Source organism: Zonotrichia leucophrys, chromosome 2, assembly GCF_028769735.1.
Source record: "Zonotrichia leucophrys gambelii isolate GWCS_2022_RI chromosome 2, RI_Zleu_2.0, whole genome shotgun sequence".
In the NCBI taxonomy this organism is placed as follows: Eukaryota; Metazoa; Chordata; class Aves; order Passeriformes; family Passerellidae; genus Zonotrichia; species Zonotrichia leucophrys.
In genome coordinates, this window is record NC_088171.1 from 118,521,637 (window position 1) to 118,542,249 (window position 20,613).

Below are 20,613 nucleotides of genomic sequence, written 5' to 3' on the forward strand. Positions count from 1 at the left end.
TCGTCTCTGTTGCAGGGGCTTTCTTTGGCTGCATAAATTGAGTCACACACAAGGGTAGTCTCGGTATTTATCATGGCGTGTATATTGATCACAATAAAATCATGAAATGCAAAATAGAATTTGCAGTTTGCACTTGTATAGGTAGGAGGGCTTCATCTTATAGCTGCCTTGTCGGCTCATGAAGGTGTTGCCAATGTAAGTGAAATTTGAGCCTCTGCAGCATGCTTGCTTGTAGGTGGGAATGCCGGTGCTTGGGACCGTTCAGGCAGGGTAAATGGGCACAGACAAAAGGTGAGATTGATGGAGAACCTCCCCGAGCCTCCCCGAGGCATGCTTGGCTAAAAATGCAAATCTTTTCAGCCAGAACAACAAGCAGATGTAGCAGTATGGGAAGAGGGGAAGGATGCATCATAATTTTGCCTGAAGATTCACATTTGGGTAGGCAGAATTGGAGACGGCCACTTCATTTTTGTTAGGATGTTGTATTGCTCAGGCACCCACCAGCTCTGTCCTCTTCCAGCAGCTGGGCTGTTGTTGGAACTGTGCAGGTGCTTCCCACAACAGCCCAGCAGGAAGTGTCCCACCAGCCTCAGCAGTGTGGGGAGCTGCTGGAGGCAGCTGCTGGGGTGGGTGTTGATCCCTGCCCAGGGAATGATGGGCAGTTCCCAGCTGTTTTAGGCAGCTGCCAGTGTAGAGGTGTGCCAGCTCCTGGGCTGGGTGGCAGGGTGCTTGCTCATGCCCCAGGACAGGCAGAAGGTGGGGTGGCAGCAGGCCAAGGAACTGTCACCACAGGGACCAGGATGCTTCTCACCACCCACCATGTCCAGGACAGGATGCCTGGACAAGGAGTCTGCTCCTTGCAGAGAGCACCTTGTCTCTGCAGGCTCCTTGGAGAAACAACTCATGTGGGAGCATATTTTTGACAGCATCCTCTGGCCAAAATATGATTTTTCTCTTTGTTTTCCAGTCATGCGAGAGAGCCACAGGGCTGATTTTCTGAGTGACACACAAGAGCTCCACAACTCTGGTGCAAGATAAGAGGTTGCAGAGGGGAATTCTGTGAATGCAAAACCCAGAGATGTCATTATGGCATTGAAACCTGAACCTGGACATCACTCAACCTCTCTTTCCTCCTCCAAATCCCTCTCCTAAGCCCACTGCTTTGCAGCCAGCTTTCCAGGTTCCAGCCATCAGTCCACAGACCACAAGATGTTATTTGGCTGCAAAATAGAGGAGTTAGAAGGAATGTCTGTAAAAGCAAGCCTATATTTAGGAATTAGTGTTCTGCTCATGTCAAGAAAGCCAGGTAACACTCCCAGAAAAGCAATACTGAAAAAAAAATTAAAATATTTCTTCATGGTGATGGCCGGCAGACATCCAGATTTTCTGTCCAGGAGGAGTGTTAAAGCAATTCCTCTTGCCCTTTGTCCCTTGAGAGATGGCTTGACTTGGTGGCTCTTCAGAGGTGGATAACAGTGTGTACTGGTGGCCTTCCCCTGCAGAAATGGGAGGAGAGGAAGAGGAGGGGGACAAGGATGCCAGGGAGAGAAAGGAGAGTGCCAGGCTCTTGCTCAGTGCGAGTTCTTTGAAGCTTATCCTAAGTAGTCCCTGCTGAAGACCAGCTGCAGGATCTTCCTGTTTCTCCTCAGTGTCTTGGACTTGGCTCTTCTCTTCCTCCTTCTTGCAGAGTGGTCATACAATGTGTGGCTTTCCTGGCACTTCTCCTCCTGCCTTTGCAAGTGTGGTCAAACCTCTGCATTTCTTTACCTGTAATTTATTGCTGTGGTTCACAATACCTTGTTGGAAAAGCCTGTACTAATTTTTCACATGTCTGTAGTACATGTTCCTGCCAGAAAAATATTTCAGCTCAGGCCTGGTTGCAAAAGATGGGTTTGTCTTTGTTTTGTTGACTCCTCTTTTTGGTTGTGCTGTTTGTTACCTGTTCCATGTCAGCATGCTTCAGCACACAGAAAGGGGAAAACCAGCAGCACTCTGTCCCTCACCTTGTTGTCACCAGATGTCCTCTGCAGATGCATCAGATGTCCTGCTCAGCCACACAACAGAAGGCTTCTGGGGGTTGCCGTGAGTAGGTATAAAATCACCAGAATCACATCCCAGAGGCATGTTACACCCTGAGAGGTGCCTCAGTTCATTCTCCAGAGGGCCAGCATGGCTTTTTTTGCATGCCATGAACATCCCCTTCCCTACATCAGCATAGGCAGGTGTTTTTGTGTGCTGACATTTCTAGCCTTCAGCTTTTCCCTCCAGAATTTCTCTGTTTCTGCCTGTGCAGTAAGGTGGAAGTTTCTGCCCTGCCAGATGAGGATGGCTTTCCTCATCTAATTCAGAGCCTCTTATTGAAGCAGGTTTTGCTGCGCAAGGGGCAGCTGACTCAGAGGAGGAGGGCAAGAATGAGGCGCTCAGATTCCTCCAGATGCAAAAGTCACCTCTGACCCAGCTATGAGGGCAGGGAAAGAAGAGAAATATCTTCTTGCTGCTGCCAGGGAGGGCTCCCTGCCAGCCCTGCCAAAAGCCCCAGCTGTCCACAGCTCAGCTGCCAGAGCAGCTTCTCCCACTGGACTCCAGGCTCTTGTCCACACCAGGCAGTCAAAGCAAGGGTGTGATTTCAGGTGGGTTTAACTAAGCTGTGACTAATTTCCCATGAATGCAAGACTTCAAAAAATCGATTTGTTTCTATGGGACTGCTGACAAATGTGTGTAAGTTTACACAGGGGAATTTTCAGCTTGGTGGGCTGTAAATGAATACAGGAGTTCACTTAAACACTTAAGAAGCATGTGAGGCTCTGAAAATAAAATAGTCAATAATACATTTAATTTAATGTTATTTATTACAATTGCATGCAGAGGATAGTATTCATTTTTGTGCATAAATCCATGAAAACCTTCACTTTTATATTTTCCTGAAGTGCACAGTTTCCAGAGTTGGTGTTGCATGCAGACTGAGGGCCCTGCTTTAGAATTGGGGGTCTGTCCCTGGGTGCATGGGCACTCACTCAGCTGCTCGACTGCATTTTTCAGATGCTAGCCCTGTACAGTCATAAGGCAGAATAAACATTAAAGGTTTCTACAAGACACTGAACTGAGAAAGTATTGTAGTTATTGGCTGAAAGAAAAGAAAATATTCTGATTACATGTACAGTAAAGTGGCAAAGTGATTTTATACAGTAATGTGAGGACATTGGCTTAAATTTGAAGATGAGATATTTATTGCTTGTACAGTTGTGTGATAAATTATTGGCAACTAGAAGCACAGATGGCTTTCCCTTAAGATCAGGCATCACATGTCACAAATTATCTGGGAAATTGTCATTTTAAAAATAACTCTGGAACAAGTGCCAAGCTGAAAGGGATATCAGTGTCTAATAAACAGATATAAACACAGCAGTGCCCAAAACTAAAATATATTTGAATCAAACTATCAGAGAGAGAGCATATACAATTAGTACCTATTCTCTAAGAGCACAAATGAAAGCCTTTCATACTGTATTTTTTCTCATCAGGAAATTCAAATGTTTTCATGCATATTTAACCTGCCCATGGAGTTAATGTGCACAAATGGCACAAAATCAAGTTGGATTTTTATGTTATAGCTCCTGAGACCAAAATCTTACCAGAACAAACTCAAGCACAGTTATAGGCAAGCAATTTTGTTTGTCTGGTGTTGGATTATATCCTTTTCTGACCCAGAGATGGGGCAACTGAGAGTCTTTATAAAAGCTTTTTTCTACTTTCAGTCTCATGAGAAGGGTGAGACAATACAGATGTTATAATTCACAACAAGTCTGAATTGTCTGACAGTCTGGTTTTCAAGGTGACGAGATGTTTACACCCTGAAGTGTTCAAACTCCAGAGCAGCCATCGCTCCTATTGTCCTCTCCAGTAACCACATGTACTTCACACCTTGGAAAGGTAGGATCCTGGAGCCCCCCAAAACACATGGCAAAATGACATCCTGCCTTAGTGGCTGCCCACTGGCAACAGAATGTCCATTAGGCTGCAGGATGCGGCTGCACAGGCTGGGGCAGGCCTTTCAATCTCCATTGACCCGCAAAGATAAGGGAAGGGAGCAGATGGCCTTTGCTTATCACTCCCACAACTCCTCAAGGGGTGAAGGCTGCCATGTGTGAGTGAGGAGAGCCAGGGCCTCTCCCCCCTCCCCGGCAGCTGTCACCTGTCCCAGCCCGTCCTGCTCTCACGCGCATATATGGGCACGGCAGGACGGCAGCTCGTGACGCAGCGCTGCTAAAAACAGCCCCGGCTCTGCTCGGCCCCTGGCTCAAACAATGTCCTCCGGCCCGAGCAGCACAGAGAGCCTCTGATCATAGACAGCCTTGGACTTATCTCAGGGGAAATTAGCCCCAAAACCTCTCCACAAGGCCGTGGCCCTGAGCGCATGCCCCGGGAAAAGCTAGGGATGAGCACCTCCCTGAGCTACAAGTCGTTCTCCAAAGAGCAGCAAACTATGGACAACCTGGAGAAACAGCTGATCTGCCCCATCTGTTTGGAGATGTTCACCAAGCCAGTGGTCATCCTGCCCTGCCAGCACAACCTCTGTCGGAAATGTGCCAGTGACATCTTCCAGGTAAGTTTCTTCCCACAGACAGCTCTGCTTCCCAAGCAGGACTGGCTGGAATGAATGGGAAAGAAGATTTTTTAACATGTTTTGGTGAATCAATATTAACAGTTGGTGAGACAGGGTGGGGGGAGTGATTTCAGGCCAAAGTTGATGTATCTGGGTGCCAGGGCTGAGCTCCCAGCAGGTGAAAGTGCCACCTGTTGGCTGTGGTGACACGGCCGAGCGTGAGCTGAAGGACTGGCCCCTCGCCCAGCAGCCACCAGGTGCTTTCCCAGGGGTGACATGTCGGAATTACCCTCTCATTGGGCACAGTGACAAATGGTTTCCTACCATTTGGTGCTTTTGGAAGAGGCTTTCATGGTTTTTCACGGCCGTACCTTCCTCTCCTTGTGCTGCTTGGCGAGAACAGGCCTCCAACCCCTACCTGCCGACCAGGGGAGGAACGACTGTGGCGTCGGGGGGCCGCTTCCGCTGCCCCTCCTGCAGGCACGAGGTGGTCCTGGACCGACATGGCGTCTACGGGCTGCAGAGGAACCTGCTGGTGGAGAACATCATCGACATCTACAAGCAGGAGTCCACAAGGTAACAGGGGAATGTGTGTCCTTCAGAGGACATGTGTGAGGCTGATTTAGTCACTTTGTCTCTTGGAAAAGCAGAAAGGGATTGTGCTGCCATGCCTCACTGTCTGCTGCACCATGAAGTCAGCTCTCACTGAGGACAGAAAACTGTGTCCAAATAGATGCTGAGCTTCCCTGCTTCCACTTACAGCAAAGGATTGGGCCATATTTATTCACATGAGCAACACTTATCCATGCAATCCAGGCCCTTGAGGTCAGCACAGCTACTAACACGATTAAGGGAAAAGTATCTTGATTAACATCATTTATTGCAAAAACAGTTCAGACAATTATTTGTGCGTTCTCATGCTAAAGAAGGGAAAGAATTTCAAATCTTACTCGAAAATCCTGAGGTACAGACAGTGCAAACAGAAAAAAACCTGAATTTCACACAGAAGGTACCCTGCATCATAATGCCAAATGAAAATTCTGTTAAAAATATCTCTGTTCCTGTCAGTTTGGGATGTGAACTTATGAAACCAAGTCTTATTTATGAGTCCATAAAAGAGAAAGAAGAGTGGTAAACAATAAGTTTCAGAGCTGTGTGGCTGTGCACAAGAATCAAGACCTTAGAGCAGAGAAATAGGTCAATTCTAAAAAATAAAGGTAATGGTCTATTCTTAAAAGTAATGGTAATGATAATTTCTCCTGAATGGTAATTTCTTGCATTTGATGTATGATGGATCCAGAAACAGAAAAAATGTATTCTCATCTTTATTTCCTTGGGATGGGTAGGGTTCATGGTACCACTGTGGAGAACTTAGCTGGGAAGAATAATTCTCTCCCTCGACTTTGCTCTTATGAGACTCCACTTGGGATACTGCATCCAGCTCTGGAGTCCTTAGCACAAGAAAGACATGGACCTGCTGGAGTTAGTCCAGAGGAGGGGTACAAAGGTGCTCAGAGGGCTGGGGCATCTCTCCTCTGAAAGAGCTGGAGTTGTTCAGCCTGGAGAAGAGAAGGCTCTGGGGAGGCCTTAGAGCACCTTCCAGTACCTAAAGGGGGCCTACAGGAGAGCTGAGAGGGACTTCTGACAAGGGCATGAAGTGACAGGACAAGGCTGTGAACTGAAAGACAGTGGGTTTAGATTAGATATAGAAAGAAATTCTTCACTGTGAGGGTGGTGAGGCACTGGCACAGGTTTCCCAGAGAGGTTGTGGATGCTCCATCCCTGGCACCATTCAAGGCCAGGAGGGATGGGACTTCACACAACCTGGGCTTGTGAAAGATGTCCCTGCTCAAGGCAGAGGCATTGGAACTACATGATCTCTCAGGTCCTTTCCTACCCCAACCATTCTATAATTCTGTGATTCTATGATGGAGTTAACCTGGCCCCAGACCGCCAAGCAAGGAGCTCTCACCCAGGGAAGCTGTTTTTTGTCACCAGCATGGATCCTTAGAGTCGGTTCTGTATGGCAAGGTGTTTTGTTCACCTGGAAGGTGAAATCCTGGCCATGCTCCCTGACAGTCTTCTGATCCCACCACAAGGAGCTGGATTTCCCAGGGACAGAGAGATGGCACCACTGGTGCAGGAGGGCACAACCAACAGAACCCAGTCCATGGGATGGCCGAGGATGCTTCCTCCAGCAGAGAAGGAGAGTCACCAGCAGAGCTTTAGAGCCTGACATGGCTTTGGCTACTCTCAACTGCTTGAATCTCTCTGAGGCAGCTGGGCATAGGTTGGAGCTCCAAAGCACTGGAGAGCACGAAGTTGGCTTAAAATTGTCCTTTCTGCTGCCCTTTGCGCTCCGTGCCAAGTAAAGGTCAGCTACCCCCGTATGTGTCACTGATACTCAAACATTATTTTAGTCAGGAAAACCTGACTAAAGGAAATGAATCAACAAAGCTGCAAGGGTGGACTTTGCTTTTGATCAAATAAGCTGGACATGTGTGGCCTCATGTCTTCTTTGGTTTTGTTTTTTTTTTCAGCTCACAGTTGTATTTAATAAACATAAAACCAAAACAAAACCAAATACCAAACCAAACCAAACAAACAAAAAGGGTAGGTCCCCTTTCCTGTGTAGTTCATGGGGGATTTGAACAAATACAGTTAAGTAGAAATGTGAGAATAGACTTAGCGGATTTTTTTTAAAATTCCACAAAAGTAAAATGCATGATGAATAAAACAGGAGAATAGGAAAAAAACACAAAAACATAGATTTGCTTATATATTTGTCCAAAAGATTTGTTTATTTAATCTGTTAAGGTGCTTATTTTACCTTCATGTAGGTCCTTAGAATGAAAGTCATTGTCAGGGCTACACGTAGCAGCAATGCATAGCAGCATTATCTAAACTATTCAGCCCTTTGTGAGCCTCAGCTGCTTATCTCCCTCTGCCTAACATTCCTTGGGCTCCCCGGAGAGTGTGAGCAGATCTTTCATGGCTTCTCCCAGTGCTGTCCCACTGAAAGCAAAAAGTCAAGAGAAATCAAGTCTTCCCCACTTCTTCCTTTTATACCAGTCTCTTCCATCATGACAACTGGGGTCTGGCAGAGATACATAGGAAAAAGGGTGAGATGTGATCTTTGCCTCCTTGCTCTTCCCAAGACAGCCCTTCAAACTGGCACATGTTATTTCCAGACAGGAACCTCTTCCCATTCAGGAACCTCTTCCCAAGTTCTCCTGTGGGTATAATTCACTCTAACTGCATGTACCAGAATGAGGCCAGATTCCATCTGCATTTCACATAAATTTAAAGGGAGAAAGATTTCACTAGTTTATTTCAAAATGTTTGGTTACTTGATTTTATTTTATTTTATTTATTATTTTGTAATTGGAATTTCTATTTGAATTAAGGAATTGGTTTTTTTTTTAAATAAAAACTGGGGCAGGAGCTGGACTGAGGTTGGGAGAGTCCGCCTAAGCCCTCATATGCAGCCCCTCCTATTACTAAGTATCACATCATATGGTCTTTTATCCCATTGCTCATCAAATTCCAGCTGATGGCAGCATAGCCTGTTGCCCAATTTAGAATGCGTTAGCAACACAACGGAAGAATTCTTTAGCAGGAGGTGGCTTGCAAAAAGCTTTAAAAGGCAGCAAAGGACTGAAAACAGTGGAAACTGAGTTGGCTAAATATTAAACCAGTCTTTGAAAATCTGTAGGCTGCTGATCACCTAAACTATCTGAGGAACATCAGGAACCCTGCTGTCACCAGGAAAGGGTAGCAACAGGAGGCAGTGAGTTTTTGTGAAATATGGCAGGTTCTAATGATCTCAGCTGGCTATTCCAGATCAAAAGATGCTTTGGGCTTTGTTACCTGCTGAATCCTGATCAGGTAGGGTCGAGCACTCTTTCTGCCTTGCACTTACCAGGGAGAGCCTGAGGAACAGGCTGTCCCTGCAGCCCCCAGCACAGGTGGAGCAGAGTGTGCAGCAGGGACCAGGCTGCGCTGAGAGCAGCCTATATTGGGCTCTGTGATGGTGCTGATGTCCTGCAGGGCCCCATAGCCAGCAGCACCAGAAGTGTCTGTCCCTGACACCTCCGGGGTCTTAGCCCAAACTCCCAAGGCAGGATGTGTCTCTCTAGGCCAGGATGCAGGGGCATCTGGGGATCTCAGACAGGCTGGGCCAGGGAAATTTGCTCCCTGAGCACAGGTCACCAAGAGAGGAGGAGCCCCACAAGCTATGCAGTGAAGGAGATGAGGAGTGGGATCGTCTGGATCTTCTCCAGCTCCCCACAAGACAAAGCCCCAAGATCACCTGCACCAATAGTTTTCTTGGGCTGGGCATCCATGATAGTAGTGTTACAGAGATCCAGGAATCCTTATGTCCACATGAACTTCTACAGCCTTCTCATTTTTCAAGCCCCATTTCTACCCTGTGTATTGGTGGGCTTTTCATTGCTTTTCAGAGAGTCCATCATTGTGGTTGATTTTCAAGGATCACCTTTCTCCAAGGTCAAAATGGTCTATCCCCATATACAGGAACTCAAGCAATGGTGCCAAAACACCACTGTTGATTAAGAGAGAGCTCTTGATTAAAAAAAAAAATTGAAAAAGAAGCAAAAAGAAGATGGACAGGTGATTCAGCAAGATTTTGAGACACTCCCCAAGCACATGCAGATGAAGTTAGAAAAGCCAAGGTCCTCCTGGAACTGATTATGATGAGGGACATGGAGGCTAAGGAGAGTTTCTACAGCTGCATCAGCAGCAGAAGGAAGATTAGGGAAAGTGTGAGTTCACTACTAGACAGAGCAGGGCCTCATGTAATACAGGATGTAGAAAAGGCCAATGTACTCACCTTCACACTTCACTGTTCTGTTGAGTTTTATGGAATCATAGTGCCCTGAGACCAGTGGGAAATTCTCGAGCGAGGAACACTCACCTTTGGTGGAGGGGGATCAGGTTAGAGAATATTAAAAAAAAAAAAAATAAATTGGACATCCTGATGGGAGGCATCTACAAGTGGTGAAGGAGCTGGCTTATTGCAAGGTCACTCTCAATAATCTTTGAAAGGCTGTGGTAATTGGTACAGTTTCCTGTAGACTGGAAAACAAATGTTCCTCCAATCTTCAAGGAATGCAAGAAGGAGAATCAAGGGAACTACAGGCTATCATGCACACTGATCCCTAGAAAGTATTTCATGCAAACCCTTCTGGAAGCCATTTCCAAATATATAAATGGCAAGAAGGTGATTAGAAATAGTCAGCATGCATTTATGAAGAGGAAATCAGCATGACCAATGTGAAAGCCTCTTACAGTGAGATGACTAACTCAGTGATGAGAAGAGAGCAGTAGAAACTGTTTATCTAGACTTTAGACACTGTCTCCTGTGACAGAGTGGACAGTGGAACGTGGAAGTGAACTGGACCAAAAACTGGCTGTACTACCAGACTCAAAGGGTCGTGGTGAGCAGCATGAAGTCAGGTGGAGGCCAGTCATTAGCACTGTATGCCCAAGATTGATCCTGTGGCAAATGCAGTTTCATATCTTTAGTAATGACCTGGACTTGCCTCAGAGCCATGCAGATCCTCTCCATCCCCTGACCAAGTGCAAACACCAGGTAATGTGATGCCACAGAAAGGGCTACAGCCCTTCCTGTCTCAGGATCCTCAGTAAAACACTATTATAACTGGATTCAGCACTTCAGTAGAGGCCTTTTTGGATTTGAAAAAATCCTACAGAAAACATGCTTTCTAACAGCAGTTTTCCTAAGGTCTTACTATGCCCTTAATTAAAGTGTGCTTCTTTATGTGTCCAGCAACTTTGCACTGCCTCACCAAGTCACAGAGTGGCTGAGATTGGAAGGAATCTCTGGAGACCATCTGGTCCAACCACCTGCTCAAGCAGGACCACCTGGAGCCAGTTGCCCAGAACCAAGTCTAGATGGTTCAATGAGTATCTTCAAGGATGGAAACTCCACAATCCTCCTGGGCAACCCGTGCCAGTGCTCAATTGCTCTCACAGTAAAAAAGTGTTTCATGATCTTCAGAGGGGACCTCCCATGTTTCAGTTTGTGCCCATTGCCTCTAGTCCTGGCATTGAACAGGGCCTGACTCCATCCTCATTACACCCTCCATTCAGGTATTTAGATAACCAAAGGCATTGATAAGTTTAAGGTCATTGTTAAGATTCCCCTTAACCTTCCTTTATCCAGGCTGAAAGTTCCAGCTTTCTCAGCCTCTCCTCACAGGAGAGCTGCTGTAGACCCTTAATCATCTTCAGGGCCCTTTTCCGGACCCCTTTCAGTATGTCAGTGTCTTCATGTACTGGGCAGTTCAGAATAGGACCCAGTCAGTTCTTCAGGAGTGGTCCAAACACTATTTCAGTGGGAAAGAATAAGCCTCTGGCAGTCAAATGGAGGCTTAGCATCTCAGAAAGAAGAGTCCAAGAATGAGACCACAAAGGTATCAGGACATTTCAGCAACCTGACACTTCTCTGGTTACCAACACAGCTGTGGTGAATCTTTTCTGTAACTAAAGTCATGCAGTCATTTTCCTATCAGCTACTCTTTAATCTTCCGTTTCAGAAGCAATCTCCATTTTAAACTTAGAGGTTGTGTTTCAGCCTTTGCTACCCCAACACAGATCTAGAGGATCCTGTCTGAAGTCAAGGAGTGGTGTGCTAAAAATCTTTCCTTTTGCATTGCCTGGGGAGGAGACTGTAAATCTGTTTATTTCTAGTCTTCTGACACTGTCTTCAGGGCCCCACTAGTTCAGGGAGTTCTGCCAGGTTGCTTCGAGCTCTCTGCGGCACCTTTGAAGGTTGGCTGCTGCTGGCTGAACTTGCTTGACACCGTCACCTTTTTGCTCTGTGTAGTGTGTCTTTCATGCAAGTGGCACCATTCCAGTGTCCAATAAAATTCTAGTAGTTTCTGGCTCTGATCTTGTAAATATTTGCAGGAAGAGCTGCTATCTCAGGCTTAATTAATCACTTTGAAATTCATTGTATTGCACTCAAACATGGGCCCTCCCACTGGTGCACTATGGCATGAATATATTAGGGGCTGTTTGCAATAATCTGCAAACAATGTAAAGCATCTTTTATGGAGGAGACACACCTCTTTTGACTAGCATTGAAACAATGCTTGATTTGACAAAGTGCCTTATGTTAATGAATGCTGGAAATCTGACCCAAATAATACAGGCATTCTTCAGAAATGTTTGTCTTGTTTTATTCTGGTATATCACATTTTCCTTATGAACCATTTAAATTCCAGGGCACTCTTGAATTAAAAAAACCCACAAATGTGTAAGACATTTTGTTTCTTGCTAGATTTTTTTTCTAGTGCATCTTACTGATCATATTCCATTCCCTTCAGAAGGGAAAATCTGTACTTTGTCATTAAGAAATAAATGCTGTATCCACTCTACCAAACGGTATGGAAAATCTCTACTGTAATATTATATAAAATAATTATTTTTCCCATATATTTTAAGCTTTAATAGAATGGCTGGTTGCCTCCTTGCTACAGAGCTCTGTAGAAAGGCTTTAAAAAAGGTTCCTATGTAATTCCATTAAATTCCATCATTTCTAATGATGAAAAAATAATTATTTGATGCCATTGTTCCACTTGCTACAGGTAAGTCATAGTTCTCTTTCTAAGCAGTAGCAGAAAGGGATAATGATTTGTGCTGAAAATATTTAATATTGAATATTAAATATTAAAATATTTAAAATTCAAAAGCCACCAGTAACAGTGGTGGCTTTTGAAGGCTTGAATCCCAGACACACTCTTTCCATCAGTCTACTGGTCCCTGTCTTCTATACCACATGCTAACACTCTCATGTGTTTGCACAGATGTGCTCAGGGCGCTAAGCCTGAAGTGTGGGCTTAGGAAAGCACCACGCTGCCCACACACACCAGACCAGAGCTGTCACTTGCACTGGGAATGTTGGTTAAGTGGCTTATCTGAAAGAAGCTACAACTAAATTATCCTAAGAAAGCAGGTTGTGCAGACTTGTGTGTATACAGCCAAATGGTTTTGGTAAAGAAGATCAGACTGAGCTATAATGTGGCAACAGTTCATAGCTTAGCAAAGGAGAAGAACACTTGTGTAGCCCATGCCTTTTCTGCTGGGGACAGATGAATAAACTACTGCTAAAACATTTGACACTGTAAAGTTAGACATGTGCCACCTGGCTGAAATCAATTTGTGTGACACCTTGTTTTGGTTGCTGGCCTAATGGAAAGGCTGTAAGTGCTGTTTGATATTGACAGTCCTGACCAGGGCCTCACAAAGCTCAGCAGCAGAGATTTAGAGTTATGGGCCTAAAGGTTCATCAGCATCTTCAACTCTTGGTTAAAGTCAGTCTTCCCCATAACAGCTTTGCTGCGTTAAGCCAAGTGCACAGCAATTTGCATGATGAACCAGAAAAAAATTACATATGTTTCATATTTCAGACAGATGTTAGATAACATGCTAATTAAAATACATGAGTAGTCTGAGTCCAGGCTTGGTGAGGTTATTTGAATTTTTAAATATGAGCAAGCATTCTGTCACACTTCCAGTCACATTCCTCATTCATATGGGAATCCCTATATGAAGTCATGTTGCTGTCTTGTCATCACACCATGTTGTGCCATTTGAGCTGTATCAAACTGTACCATTAAGCTGTACCATTGTCTCTTTAGTCATCCCATGGGGCAGGTTTAACTCTACTCTGTCTATTCAGTCAGCCTTGGATGCTGCTGTACAAATGTACCATATTTCATGCTAACACTCTAAGTGGTGATATCAGAAACTCATGAGCACCATCTTTGTTTTCAACAAATCTTTTCTTTTGCAGACCTGAAAGGAAGTGTGACCAGCCAATGTGCGAAGAGCATGAAGATGAGAGGATTAATATTTATTGTTTGAACTGTGAAATGCCCACCTGCTCCTTGTGCAAAATCTTTGGTGCCCACAAAGACTGTCAGGTTGCTCCTCTCACAAGTGTTTACCAGCAACAGAAGGTAAATATCTTTCTGTTTCTCAAAGTACTTGAAGAAACTGACAGGACCATCAACAGGAAAGTATTCCCATGACCTTCCTGTGAGTTTCCAAAAGGGTTTGGGGTTGCCTTTGCCACTCATGTGTGTGACTGAAAGGCTGCTATAAATCTGTAGAAACTGTTTAGAAACACAGGAAAATAAATTTATGAGACATCACACAAAAAGATACTACAATTTGTCCCAGTTTTGATATGGAGCTGAGGATTTCTCTTTCGAGTTCCTAATCCCTTTTTTGCTGTTCTTTTAGATGAGAAAAACAAGTGGTATTTTCAACACTAAGAACTGGAAAGAGAACAGACCATTTCAAATCAAATAGTTATCTGTCAGACACGTTTACATTTAAGCATGCCATTTTTAAGAAAAGTTAAGCGAAAAACCTCCTCCTGCAAGTGAATGAAGGAATATTCAATAGTTGGCAGCACAGGATGTACCTAACATCTTCTGCCCTTGCTGTCACCAATAAAAGACTTGTTTATTTTTAATACAGTGTTAATTTAAAACCTGACTCACTGGGTTATCCTCCTGAGATAAACAGCTCATTTTTCTGGAAGGCCCCAGTGGGGCAAGCAATCAGACAGGCCAAGTTTGCAATCCCAGCCTCCAACTTCGTCACACAGATGCATGTGTGCATGTAAACTACAAATGAGGAGTTACTTTAGGAAAGGAGTTAAAAACATCCTTTTCAATCAAAAAGCGGTGGGAGAAGAAGGAGAAGTTTTTTGGACTGAATCCATGCCCGCAATCACTCATTTGCATGGAGATTTGCAAGCTTTGTCTTCCTTTCCAGAGTGCCCATGGAAAGGGGCTGTCATGCCCAAGATAAGAGGCATAACCTGGAGCCTGCAGGATGCATGCTTCAAAGGAGCTTTACAGAGCTGTGAAGGCCTCAGAGGAGCCTGTACAGAGCTGTGGAGGCCACAAACACAGTTGTCTGTGTTACTGCAGTGGTGTGCCAAGGGCCCCTTGCACTCCCCATCACCCTCCCCCAGGGCCCTAGGACTGGCTTCTTTGTCTCTCTTAGGGATACCTCACAGTCATCTCCATCCCCACACTCAGGATTATTTTCTTCCTCCACTTATTTCCCTCATGCCAGTGGCTTAGGCTCTACCTTCTTCTCCTTTCTCTTGTCCCCTCTCAACACAACCCCAGCCCCACTGCCTGCACGCCAGGGACTCTGTAACACATTGGTCACTTCAGGTCCATGGGCCACCTCCTCTCTACTTCAAAGCCAAAAGCTACAGTTGTCAGGGAAATACCACAGTGGTGTGGCTACAGCCAGACACTGAAAAAACAACCCCTCAAGAGTCTTTTCCCTCAAAAAACCCAAAGGAAATATTCAGGGCCTGTTGAAACAGCACTTCAGACAAAAGCATCTAGAAGAACTTCCTAGAACTTTCTTCCTAGGAGAAAGTTCTTCCCTCTTTCCAAACCACAGTTTCTTCTCCATTAAAAATTCCAAAATATCCCTGTTTTCATAGTGTGTTGAGGGAGGAAACAAATGTCAAAACACAAGCAGGTATCTTGTGGGCACATAAAGCTCCAGTTTTTCTCAGTTCTAGTGGAAAGACAAAGTAATATCCTGGGTATGGCTTGTTTGTCCCCTGCTCCCCACTGTTAGATGTGTCACCCTGAACTGTGACAGCACCTGACACCCTTCTGCTTGCTCTCTCCTTACTGCCTAGTCTGAGCTGAGTGATGGCATTGCAGTCCTGGTGGGGAGCAATGACAGAATGCAAGGGATTGTCACGCAGCTGGAGGAGACCTGCAAGTCAGTTGAGGTAGGTGCCACCTCTTTAAATGCTGTTATTTCAGTGTGATGTTGCATCTTTTAAACTTCTGGTAATGATCATTCTTCAACAGACCTGACTTTACCCAAATGCATTCCCACATTGTTTCACTAAACCATTCCTTGTGGCTTTGTACATTACCAAGATGTACTGCCCCAACCAACCAAAGGGTACACCCTGCTCAGCACCTCTGACCTTTGCTATATGGTGGGGGATAAAGAGTAAGGATAATCCATATCAGCAAGTCTTGCTCAATATTCTTAGTGGAATAGGACCTCAGTGAAGTTAAAAGCAGATCCACAAAATGCCATCAACTCCCAGCTCATTTAACGTCTAAGATCAGATTATTAGATTTACATCTAAGACCATCTAAGATCTTTACATAAAAGACCAGTAAGTCTGAAGTCTGACAGGTCTTGTGAACAGAGCCTTAGCCTCAGTCACAGGGTAGGCACAGCATGCTTCACAGTATTTGTTCTGTATTTGGTTGCTTTGCCTTTCTGCACAGAGGTGGTGTTTTAATATGGTGTTCTTTAAGGAGTCTTGTTTTGTTGCTCATGGGAGAGAAGAGTTTGGGTTCTTACTGGACTTTCTGGTGAAGGCCTCACTCTGGAAGAGCTGGAATTAGTTTTGTGTTATTCAATAGCAGAAGTGGCTTTCACTTCCTCTGAGAGCTTTACATCAGCAAAGCAAATATAAGCATCACCTTTGACCAATCTGAGCATCTCAGAGCAATAGGCTGAAAGGAGTTCATACGAATTGATTTTGTGATCAGAATTTGATGAAAGCAGCTACTGAAGGAGTTGCATCCGTCTCAGCCCAATTAGAATTATATTGACCCTTCAGAGATGGAGCAGAAAGGAGAAATGGTAAGGAAAAATAAGTTAATCCAAGATGTACAGATTCTAGTTAGTGAGAAAAAACAATTATACAATCGATGCACACAATTCTAAGCAAGAAGGAACAGAAAATGTCTGAGTTTGTTTCAAAGAACACAAATCCATTGGCCCAAGTGAAAGAGAGAGCACATTAATGGCAGTCAGAACTTTGTAGCTGGGAAGCCTTCACACTGCAAAGATGAAATTGGCTGCTATCAGGACTTTGCAGACAGAAATAAGCCTTTCAAGTAGGTTAACTGCAGAAATTAGAATTACACAAAAGCAAAAGCTTACACTCATTTAAGCTGAACTAGCTGAACCAGAAACAAATCTTCAAACACCTAGTCTGATGTATGGAGAAAACACTGTGCTAAAAATACCTTAAAAATACAACAGCTTCTGAAACTAGCTTCCTCAGAGTCATCCACTCAGTTTAAAATCTAACCTTTAAAGTCAAACCCCAAGAAAATGCAGCCATTTTACCTTCTGATGTTTTATCAGGCTTTTCACCTCTAAAGTCAAAGATTGCAGAAAACAGATCTTAGAGTTTACCTTGGCACTTCCATGCTACATTTCAAGCAAATCACATTTCCTACTATGCAAGAGATTTGTCTGAATTGACATCAGTTTGTCCTTGAGGACAAGAGACTACAGCTGGAACTCAGAAATGTTTACACATGGAAATAACACAATCCAGGATTGTCTCTTCTTTCTGCTTAACACTTTGTAGAGAACAATAAATATCTGCTTTAGCAGAAAATCATTTTACATTTAGCTGGAATAAGTAATAGTCTATAGTTCTACATTTAGCCACTGCTCCTGTCCAACCTTGAAAACCAGAAAAAGCACAAAATACTTGTACAGCTTTTAACTGATTGAAGAGTCGACCTAATTCCCATATTATACTGAAAATTGAGAAAGGAATTTAAAATGCTAAATACCGGAAAACTATAATCAATAATTAGGTTCTGTTTAGCTCTGTAAATGAGTCTAATAACAAAGGGAAAATTATAGTGTTTTTTTCAAATGCTAAGGGCATAGGCCAGTCAATACAGGTCCTTTGGAACAAGCAGTGAGATTCATGCTCAGTAGCAAGGACTCCTTTGTTTTTGATGTAGCTGTGCTTTAAAAAACAAAAAGGCTGAGAACTTTTTAGAATGCAAAGTCATGTATTTGTTAACCTCTTTCATTACACAGAATCTGATTAGAGTAATTCCATCAGGCAGAGGCTTCATATGGGAACTTTTTATGCAGAAAGATAATATTTCAGAAATATTTCAGCATTTGCAGTTAAAAACCTGTTTTGCACTCTCACTCATGAGATTCACAACTCTGTAATATCTGCTGGCAGGAAATACTATCTATTAGTGCTTAAAGACAGGGAAGGATCTCTCAGAGCACCCTGCTATAGCTTGCTTGCTCTTCTTCCCCTAACATTTGTCCTGTGTCAAATGACAAAGATAGCACACACCTGTCTCGAAATAAGGGTTGTTTTCCAAGTGATCTGAACAACATCTCATGGGGAGAAAGCTAGGAGAGGAGTGGGAGAAGATTGTTTGAGATCTGAACATAGAAGGACACTCAGAAACCATGACCCACTTGGTTTGAAAACTTCCTTAACTCCACCCTGTAATCGCACTAATCAGGAATTTCTGGGAAGTGACAAGGACTCCTAGAAGGGCAGGACAAGCCTGTACCCCCTGCAAGGAGTGCCTGTTTAGCCTAGCCCTCGTCATTGGGAAGCAGAGGTGGATACTTGGGTTAATGCATCAAGCTGTGCATTCAATCCCCTCTCTGCCCTCATGCAGACAGTGAATTTTAGCCAAATGCAGATCTTTGAAAGGCTTTCTCCTTTGATACAGAGCTCATGATACCACTTATAGGAATGAGCTCTGGCTGAAAGTCAAGGAAAAAAGTGGGATTCTCTCTGGTCAAGTGCTGTGAATAATAAGTCATCACTATCTAAAGTTCTGTGGGGCTGTTAATAATCCTGTGCTGCCAGAATCTCAGCATTATGCCTCAAGGGACAAAGATGAGGAATCGATTCAGCCTCAGTTCCTAGGAAAGAGATTTAAATAATCAACACCATCCACAACCAGGTCTAACCACAATAAAGTCATGCCCTGGGGCACACAGATGACTCAAGTACTTCTCTTTGGTAGACCTTAGACATTATATATAATCTATCCCCCATTTCCTCCCCATAAACCCTCCTTCACAAGCGTAGTCTGTTCTTTTGAGAGAGCGCTCAATGCAGCAGTCATCAAACCCATCCTCCTAGCTCAGTGAAAGATGCTGCTCTCTGCTTGGAGGGACAATAGCAGTGTCTCAAGAAACTGTGTGAAAATCAGTGCGTGAACATCCGGTTGGAATCTGATTCCTCCTTCTTGTCTTTGTGCTTCTGTCACACCCCATTTTCTTTGCAGAACCTCTACCTCATTCAGTGCACAGTAAATGGAACATAATGGACACCCCTTGTCCAAATAGAGTCTAAAAGGGCGTATGTGAAAATCAAGCCCAGCCAGGATTGTTCCAGGTACTCTGGCAGAAAAAGAAAATTCTCCAGAGCTGTTTGAGATGCTCACTCCTTTTAAAACCATTCTGTTCACGCAAATGGACCCAGCTGCTAATACGGTGGCAGCTTTTACTTTTTCTGCAGACTTTGATGTATCACTACAGACATCATAAATACCTTTTTACTTTTTTTAGCAGACTCACAAGTTATACAATAACCTGTTTGGGGGCTTTCAGTGGCTTGAAACTCAGAGTTTGAGAAGAGTTTTTAAACTTTTGTTCCAACAGCTTGGACTTTGAAAATTATAAAAGTCTCTGGGGTCATTCAGAATCCTTTGCACTGTTCAGAAAGAGGAATTTCTTTGATGAAAATGCTTCCAAGTAACTGTAAAAATAGAAACCCTTTTAAGAACATAACATGTTTAACATAAACCAAATGATTCACAGGAATGCTGCAAACGACAGAAAGAACAGTTGTGTGAAAAATTTGATTATCTCTATTCTGTACTGGAAGAAAGAAAAAATGAGATGACACAAATAATCACTAGAACCCAAGAGGAGAAACTGGAACACGTCCGATCCCTGATGAAGAAGTATGCGGATCACTTGGAAGCTGTCTCAAAACTGGTTGAATCAGGAATCCAGTTCATGGAAGAACCAGAAATGGCTGTGTTTTTGCAGGTATAAAGTCTATAAATCAAGACAGAAAAAGAATGATGGTTTATTGATATATTATTTAAGCATTTCTCAATTGTAGGCCTATTCAGAGTTCATTTATCTTCAAGTGATCATGTATACAAACTCATTTTTTTTAAACACCTGAATCAGCTCAGACAAATAACTACTCTTCTTGTGAATAGTATCCAAATCAAGAATATGAGTATTTGCTATTTGCAACAAAATATACTATCCTGTGTATGAATTTCTGGTCCCCTTGGAAGAAATAGAAATTCAAACATTTTCCAGGTAATCTTTATTTTCCCACCAATACCATGGTGGGACAAAATGTTCATGTGTACATGATCTTCTGAGAATTATGGGTTTCACTTGTAAATTGACAAAATTATTAACTTTTCAATAATTTGTGCGCTAAGCTACATTTTGATACCTTTACTTATTTTTTTGTCTTTTGTTTTCTTACTGTAAATTTAACAGAGGTGAGTAGGGAGCCATTAGCAGCCCATCCAATGAATTCATTTGTGTAGAATTTCTGTCCTGCAATTTTACAATTCCTCTATATTAAAGGCTGGAATGGCATTTTCTACAAAAGAAAAGAAAAGAAAACAAAACACCCAAACCAACTACAAACAAAACCAAATTAAAACAACCAACACTTACTTTCATCAAATAATTGCCTTTGAAGAGTACAATATTCTTCCGAGACAAATAGAATTTTGTGTCTCCAAAAGAGGGTAACAGACCAAATGCTTTTCACCACAAACACAACCAAAAAAAAAAAGAGGAAAAAAATTTCCTTTTGGAGTTCATTCCTATCAGCTCTGCATGTTTCCCATCATATTCCTGTTTTAATTAAAACATCTTTGAAGAACTAAAAGGTTTACTCAGCTGTATGCTAATTACCATCCAAATTTCATCTTATTCCTGGATGTCATGGCTGTAACTTATTAAATTATTATTAGTACTTTTAAAAGCTGATATTGTAAGAATTATTTCTCAATGCATAAAATCTCTGAGAAAATTGAATCATTTATGAATTCAGTTATTTCTTTTTTGTTTCTACAGAATGCCAAAACATTGCTACAAAAGTAAGTATTTAAACTTGA

General features: G+C 43.2%; 1 protein-coding gene across 2 annotated transcripts in view; it reads left to right on the top strand.

Annotated features, from left to right (window-relative positions):
• The first annotated feature begins 4,414 nt into the window (after positions 1-4,414).
• TRIM55 (tripartite motif containing 55) overlaps positions 4,415-20,613 on the top strand; it is a 34,940-nt gene continuing 18,741 nt past the window's right edge. Inside the window, exons 1-6 of one of the 2 annotated variants that reach the window (XM_064703526.1) lie at positions 4,415-4,603; positions 5,007-5,179; positions 13,446-13,611; positions 15,333-15,428; positions 19,277-19,510; positions 20,573-20,595. In XM_064703526.1, the coding sequence (XP_064559596.1) occupies positions 4,415-4,603; positions 5,007-5,179; positions 13,446-13,611; positions 15,333-15,428; positions 19,277-19,510; positions 20,573-20,595 (881 nt within the window). The remainder of the gene's footprint in view (positions 4,604-5,006; positions 5,180-13,445; positions 13,612-15,332; positions 15,429-19,276; positions 19,511-20,572; positions 20,596-20,613) is intronic. The other variant, XM_064703527.1, reaches the window with a different exon arrangement.